This window comes from Sphaeramia orbicularis, chromosome 5, assembly GCF_902148855.1.
Source record: "Sphaeramia orbicularis chromosome 5, fSphaOr1.1, whole genome shotgun sequence".
NCBI classification, from domain to species: Eukaryota; Metazoa; Chordata; class Actinopteri; order Kurtiformes; family Apogonidae; genus Sphaeramia; species Sphaeramia orbicularis.
Genome location: NC_043961.1, coordinates 38,234,994 through 38,242,938, shown reverse-complemented (window position 1 = coordinate 38,242,938; position 7,945 = coordinate 38,234,994). Strand labels below are relative to the sequence as shown.

At 38.4% G+C, this 7,945-nt stretch overlaps 1 protein-coding gene across 1 annotated transcript in view; it reads left to right on the top strand.

The window, feature by feature from the left end:
- The first annotated feature begins 7,611 nt into the window (after positions 1-7,611).
- rspo4 (R-spondin 4) overlaps positions 7,612-7,945 on the top strand; it is a 39,567-nt gene continuing 39,233 nt past the window's right edge. Inside the window, exon 1 of the mRNA XM_030135002.1 lies at positions 7,612-7,696. Within this exon, the coding sequence (XP_029990862.1) occupies positions 7,612-7,696 (85 nt within the window). The remainder of the gene's footprint in view (positions 7,697-7,945) is intronic.

Genomic DNA, 7,945 nt, shown 5'->3' with positions numbered 1-7,945 from the left:
GTGATTAACACTTACTTTTTACTAGGGATGCACCGATACCGATATGAGTATCTGGTATCAGCTCCAATACTCAATGTCGTATTCGTACTCGTAAAAGATATCCGACACAAATGCACCGATACCACTTACAGCCGTGTGACATTCCCAGTTCAGTGCAGCAGGTACGCGGCGGTGGAATAATGTGTGGGGGGTGTGAAGAGTGTGGAGCTTTTTCAAAATAAATGATGGTGATAAAAGTAACGCTGACTGTAAGTAACGTTAAAGACACAGACAGATACAGACGCAGCGGTCTGTCCATCCTCTGCGTACATTCCAACTGTTTTCCAGGTGCTGGTGGATGCGTACCCAGACGGAGAGGGGTATGGAGCGGTGCAGACTGCCGCCAGCGGAAGTGAAAACGAATCTTATGGCTCATTTCTCTTTTCTCTACCCGCTGAAGCTAAGCTTTTAAACCTTACTAGCAAAAACGCTGCAGTATTAGTATCACATTAGTGTTGCCTCTGTCGTCTCTGTGTTTGTTATTTCTGACTTTCTTCGTCTTCTTCTTAAAAAACTTTACTCTTCTTTGTGGTATTTGTCCAGTATTGTTAATTAAGAGCGGTGCCCCCTGGTGGATTAATTGAGAAACGCTCATTCCAACACATTAAATGTCAGTAGCAGCCCTTTTTTTCCAGTCAGACCAATGATAACGACAATAAAGCACATTTACAAAAGGAACTAAGAACTGGAATGGGATTATTAAGTACTCATATCGGTACTCTGTATCGGCAAGTACTCAAATGTAAGTACTCGTACTCGTTCTGGAAAAAAGTGGTATCGGTGCATCCCTAGTTTTTGCATATTTGGCTATTCCTGTCACAACTAAGTCATTCTGATGTTTGCATGTGAAAATGTGTAGACAACACTCCAAAAAAAAGATTTAAAAAAATTGGAAGTAAAAGTAGACTACTTTTTATTTTATGACACTCAAGGTATTCATCTGTATTGTTCATTGCAAAGAAAGCCTTACATACCAATGTCACCATTGTGTTTTGTGTAGTTCTGTAATTTCTTTGTATTTCTGTAAATGCACTGAAACGATTTATTCTCGTCGTATTCTGTATAAATGAATCCCACAGAGCTTCTTAAACAGTCACCACTTAGGTGAAATGTAGAAGGATATCTTTTGGCTCAAGACAGTTTTGTTTTTCTGTTTCTGTCCTAAAATGGCTCTTTAGATAGGAAAGGTTGCTGAACCATGCTCTAGACCAGGGGTGTCAAACTCAACTTCCCTGGGGGCCGCTGGAGGTAGAGTCTGGGTCAGGCTTGGTCGCATTAAGTATTCCACAAAAAGAGGGTTTCTTAACTCGCAGCTAGTAAAATGCACTTTTTAATAAACTTGCCTTCTTGGAATGGCTTTCTGGCCCTAACAATCGTCTCACTCATACCCACGTAATTTCCACCGTACTTCGTGGTTGGCTACCTTGACAACCGTTGACATCAAATGCTGCTGAAAGCTGTCAGGAGACTACAGTATATATGATTGCCCATAAGTGATAAAAATGTATAAAATAAAAGCATGGCAAGACTCAGCAAAAAGGTGTATTTGAGAACTACGTGCAGGCCGCACTAACACTAAACTTTGATGTCAAGTAGGGGGCCACAAAATATCTTCCCACAGGCCGCATTTGGCCCCTGGGCCGCAAGTTTGAGACCCCTGCTCTAGACCAAAACAGAGCTGGCTGTCGTCAGTCCTTGTTGTCAGCAGAGTGTTGAGTCGTCAAGAAGGGTTGTTGTCGTTGTACTCGTTGAACGGATGGCTAGTAATAAAAAGATACTGACCTGCTCCTGCCATGTTTTGCATAATACAGACACATGTCATGTCTTTTTTACACATCACTAGTGTACTCAATGAAAAGACTTCCACAAAGCTACGACAGAAGATACGCCAGTGTAGAGAAGTGGAGTAGGATGAGGAATAAGGAGCAAGACAAGGAAACTTAGAAATGGGTGGAAAACAGAAAAACAGAATCAGCAGGCCAGCAGAATCCTGACTCTTATGTCTTGTAACATATTTTACAGCTGAGGTTTCTTCTCTGTACATGAGTTTACTGAGGTCAACATTGTTGTTCTATTTTATATAAAAGGAATCATTTTATTGCTTACCCTGACGACTGATGATTACTGACATATAATCAAAATAATAATAGTTTTTATTCCGGTTTAGCTTTATTTTGTTTGCTATCTAAAAGTTGTAGATTGTGTTGACACAAATCTGATTCCATTCAGACAGTAGGTAAAGAGTATTAGACCCTCTGTTATCTATGACCTTAAACCTATAAATGCAGGGTCCTCATCTGGAATTGAAAGTGAAAATGATTGTCTTGCAAATATATCCCACTTCACATAAATCACTGGTTCTGTTTTAAGCTTTTCAGCTGGAGTCTTTTTCTTGTTCAAGGAGCAGCCACTTTAAGTATTAAGTGTCTTCCTCAGAGGTGGTTCAGATATGGATCCATTAGGTACTGCGGAGCTGTGACCCATCATTTATGGTTCCTTTTTGACTGTTTGGCCACCCTGACTGCAGAGAAGAAAAACATTAACCATTTAAAGTTCAGCAGATAATTCCGGTTCAACAGGGTCACGAGCTGGCACTGTTACCTTTTAAAAACCAAAATCTTTTGGGGTCACAAAAAATTAACTAAGAGATTACTCACAGAGACTTCAATTGGTGCCGCACAGGAATCCAAATGGTCCTTCAAAGCTAATGTATCACTTAGAGTGTACAAAGAGGAGGGAAGGAGGGTTTATTTTTTTGTGTGTGCATAAAAACACATCTTTGATCTGGTAATTAAGGGTGCTGTGAGTCAGTCAGTAAGTCAGTTTTAGTTTAGAACAAAATTAGTCTAAATAGAGACATGACATTAAACATGGCAGTTGTTCTTAATAAAGGGAATAGAGACAGCAAAAACAAGAGGATGACATGCAATAAAGGCTGTGAGTCAAAGACAAAGCCACAGCGCTGAGACCACATGATAAACCCTCTTGGCCTGCAGAGCAAAAAAAATAGGAACAAAATAAATAAATGTTTTTTTCAGCCATGCTTAGCCATCAGATTTCTATTCTGCAGTTGCGTTGATGTGCTGAGCCTCGTTCAGACCAAAGAATCAAAATGAGACAAAATGCTTGCAGTGGTGTGAAGTGACCCTGAAGTGACCCAAACAAACCCAAACTGGCCTGAGTCTTATATTGTCAAGGTGTTACCAATTTATGTGGAACAGACATAAAATTAACTCAAGACATAAAAACTTTTAACAAAAGCATCAAAGGCTGGCTAAAGCAAAATCAGAGATTGTAACGATTCTGAATTTATTGAATTCTATGTAACCTTGATGTAAATATTTACCATATGTTGTATTCCTATTTTTTTTAATATATTTTTGATTGTAACGTCATTTTATGCATTCTTAAATTTTCTTTCTTTCTTTCTTTCTTACTTTCTTACTTTCTTTCTTTCTTTCTTTCTTTCTTTTTTGTCTCTACTAAAAGCCTGACTAGGGACTGGAGATGGAAACTAGCAATACCTGTCTTTATGTGAATCATCAGTTACTACAGCTTGTTTGTAACAGGTTGAAGTTATACTATGTCATTTGCATTGCCCCTATCAAATAAACTTTATAAATAAAAACTCAAAAACATTATAGATGGGTCCATGCTGCACCTTTCTAAGATGATATGTCAGCTGATTGGTTGGTCCCCATTAGTGTGACTCACTGGAAGTCTTCTGCCAGAATAACAGTGAATATTCAGTCAGTATTGTCATACTCCATCGTTCCTCTATCTGTGGTTTCTCCCTTTGAAAGTCCTGTTTGCTACTCAGAGAATAGCAACATCTGAGTAGCATCTGAAAATGGTACGTTTTGATAAAGACACATAACTTATATGTGATGTTTTCTTTTATAGGGATTTAGTCATTTTAATAACATAAAGCTCTTTCTCATACCACATGTTCAATCAAAATTACTTCTCTCCTGGCACTACTTTGAAGATTCGGTTGCCGCATCTTGCGAGCAGCATTACCCAGGAACGAGCCAGACAACCCAGAGTCCTTCTACCCTTATTCCAGGATGACACTGGAGGGTGCCAGAGCTATCTACATCACTGGCACAGAGACAACGAAGTGTGGAGATAGGCCTGGATATGTACAAATATGTGCCGATGATGTTTAAAATGCAATATATCATGAACAGAATGATGCCAGAATGATCCAAAATGTTCTACATTTACTTTGACTCATGGGTGAACCAGAAGGATTTCAGTGGCCTGAGATCTAAGTCATTTTGACCTAACAAAAGATATTTGGACATGGGCGTCATTAGGACTTCAAAACATCCGGGGCTTAAAAAATACTATTGTGACCGAGGAAGGGTGAGTAGTTCGTAGGACTGGGGGGTGGCGGGTGAGTTCTCTGTAAGCTGTAAGTACCGCGACAAGTACGGGCATATGGCTGCAGACGCCAATGATGAGGGGGACATGTATTTACTCATATACTTTATTTAAATTCAAAAAACAGGTGGTGCCAGGCACAACAAACCCTGTCCTTCATGCGTATTGTAGCTCATTTTGGCATCGACCCAGCTGATGTCATCATGTCTGTGTGTGTGCTGATGTCAGCATATCAACTGCTTCTATATAGAGTCGGCCAAAATAGTGTATGCACACATCAGGAAAAGAAAAACTTGCATAAATATTCAATTTGTATAAGTACTTCTATACATATAGATACTGCTTTCAAAGTCTGATCAAATTACAATAACACTGTGTACTGTTGTACAATGTTTTCCCAACAGATGGCATTACCCTCATGAATGTAGCATCAACAAATGATGTCTACAACGTGGCGGCGGTACGGTTGTTGATTGAGGAACGTAAAATCATTTTAAAGTGGGTAGTTCAAATTTGAGAATGTTGTAGAAGTCCAAAGACAATGGAGGCATGAGTTTGGTTCAGAACCTTCTACATGACTGACAATTTCATGGATTCCTGAAGTTCGCCGTACACATAAACATCTGGAAGCCAATGGCCACCAGTCTGAGCACCTCTTGTTATTGTAGAGGCCAAAGGTAACTTGTAATATTCTCATGATGTCTGAATAAATTTGGTATTGAAATATTTATGCAAGTTTTTCTTTTCCTGATGTGTGTATACATTATTTTGGCTGACTCTGTTAGTGCCAAGTTTAAAGAAAATTAAAACAACATTGATGTTTTTTATAGACATTTGAAGTTTCACCCATTATAAGTAAATGGGGGGAAAAAAAGTTTTTAAAAATTCATAAAAAATTTGAACTTTGACCTACTTTTCCTAAAATGTAACCACATCTATTCTGGGTCAGTGGCAAATTATAGATCCAATTTGGTATGAATTCAACCAACAGTTTTGCTGCTAGAGTGTTAACAGTCAAAGAAACATACAAACCAAAAACAATACCCCTTGTCTCCCCTTCGGGGGGGGGGTTAAAAAGGTGTGCTCTGAGATCTGGGGCTGCTGCTGAAACAGGTCTAATGACACCCATGTATATAGACCATAACTGATACCAATTTGAGGACTGCAAGAAAAGATAGTAATTGGAAATTTTTCTGTTTATTGTCAGTCTTTATAACATGGAGGTTTTAAATGTCTTAAACCTTCCACACAATAATAAAAAGATGTTAAAATGAGTCATTTCACCGCAGTGTATAATCTGTGTGAAAGCAGGAGCAGTGCAGTATTATACATATGCAGACCAAGTCTACATGTGCAATAGGTTATATAACATTGGTAGTAAGAGGGACAGCAGAAACTTTTGATCGAGGCTCCAGTGAGCAGCTTTCTGTTCAATAGAAGGGACTCTATTTTGGAATCTGGAATACAATTCTAAAAATACATCTATTAATTTGCTCTTCCCCAGTCCTACCCTTCTGTCGAAGTAAGGTCACTTCTGTTTCTAAAAACTAAGATGGTGATGGTCCAAATGTTGCACCACACTGGGGAACGTCATGGAACTATGCTTTTTTATTACAAACAAACAGTGAGGATTTTTGGATGACATTTTTTTGATGATCTGTATGAGTTATTGTAAAGGAACATGCAAAATACTCATTTTTTATTATATAAATGTTTGTGCCTTTAGTACACTGCAAATTATTTGGTTCTTACCAAGATAAAAAACAAAACAAAACAAAACTTAGATTTAAAAGTGTAAGACAATTTATCTTGTTGTAAGAGTTCATTTCTTATTTTAAGTGTTCATACATCTGTAGACGTGCTTATTTCTAGATTTAACAATCGTAATTCAAGAAATCTTGTCAAGTGAAATTATCTTGCTGCATGGACAGATATTTCACTTGTTTTAAGTACCTTTTCCCACAGATTTAGTGTTTTTAGATTGTTTTTAGACACCCGTTTTTGCAGCGTACAAGTTTGGAGGTGGGTAGACTGGAAAAAATCAAAATCTTATCAAGTGTATAAAAAAATTGCTTTTTTTTTTTTTTTTTTTTTTTCTTGAATTAAGCAAACAAAAATCTGCCAATGGAACAAGTGAAAATTATTTTGTAAGATTGTTTGAAATAAGATTTTCAAGATCTATTGTCTAAAAATGAGTTCTTATATCTCACTTAAAAGTTACTCTTTAGGTGATTATGTCTTATTTTAAGTGTGATGAGATATTTGGACTAGAAATGAGAAAAACACACTTGGCAAGGTTTTGATTTTTTCCAGTGTAGATCTTGAAAGCTTGCATCAGCAAGTATGTACCTTTCAGTTCTGAGAAAACAAATAAGGTTATTTGTTGCTAATTAGTGACTCTGTCTTTAGCACAATCCTGTTTGTTAGGCTTAAATACTAGACAACCTACCTGACTTCATAATCAAGTCAAAAACATTTTTGGGATTTTGTCAATTTTTCAACCCCTATCAATGTTGCCTCCAGCCGTTTATTCAGCCCTTCATGGTGGTCAAACTAACTTAAATGACTGTTCAAATTTAATACGATTGCCACACAAAGCAAAACTTTCCAACAAGTGATAAAATAAACAAGGATAAAAAAAAGAGAAGAAGAAGAAGACTGAACAATAGATAGAGCCAGGAGGAGGGGGCTAAAGATCAAGCAGGAATATGGAACCACTTAGGCTTCAGAGTGTGTCCCGTAAAGGGTTAAAGATGGCTATGGGATAAGTGGAGCTCGTTTATCGCAAATTTGACAGTGGCAGTTAAATGGTGAGTTTTCCCTGGGAGCTGCCAGTTTGTGGAAGCAGACGAGGCTCTGGGCTCTGCTGACCTCCACTCTCTGACTCTCCTGAGTTCTGCTTTTTTGCTTTTTTTATGGATCCTCATTAAAGCCTTAAATTTTTTTGCCTGGAACAGGACAAAGCAGACGAATCCTCTCTTCTATCCCTCTGTGCTCTCACCTTAACTATTTTTTTTTTTACCACTGAACTGGGCTTGCAGTGTTATCTCTGCTTCATTTTCTTCATCTTTTAAAGCTCCTGTCTTTGGACTTTTAACACAGAGCAGCGTTTTCAACCTGCCACCCCTGGAGTCTCTGCAGATGTCCACAGCCTGGCGCTGAAGTGGGTGCTTGCCAGCAGCCCAGATGCATTTGCGACTCTTCGCCATTGTGATATCCTTGCTATATGAGGTGATCAGGATGGGGTCTGGCATCCTGCAGAAGCAAAGTGGTGAGTACACCTGTACACAGCCCTGTGCCTGTGTGGAATTGTACCTTTAAATATCTGCGCCTGCTGGACTAAAAGAGCTGCTCTTTCTTGATCAAGATCTTTTTATTGAAGTTTTCTCAATATGATACAAGTGCAGTGCTGAATGGTCCTTACAGAAATCTTAAGTAAGCATGGGTGTAAATCAGTCGCAGCTAGCACCCTAGGAAAAAAGAACCAGAACAAAGCAAAACAGAGCAAACAACAGACTGT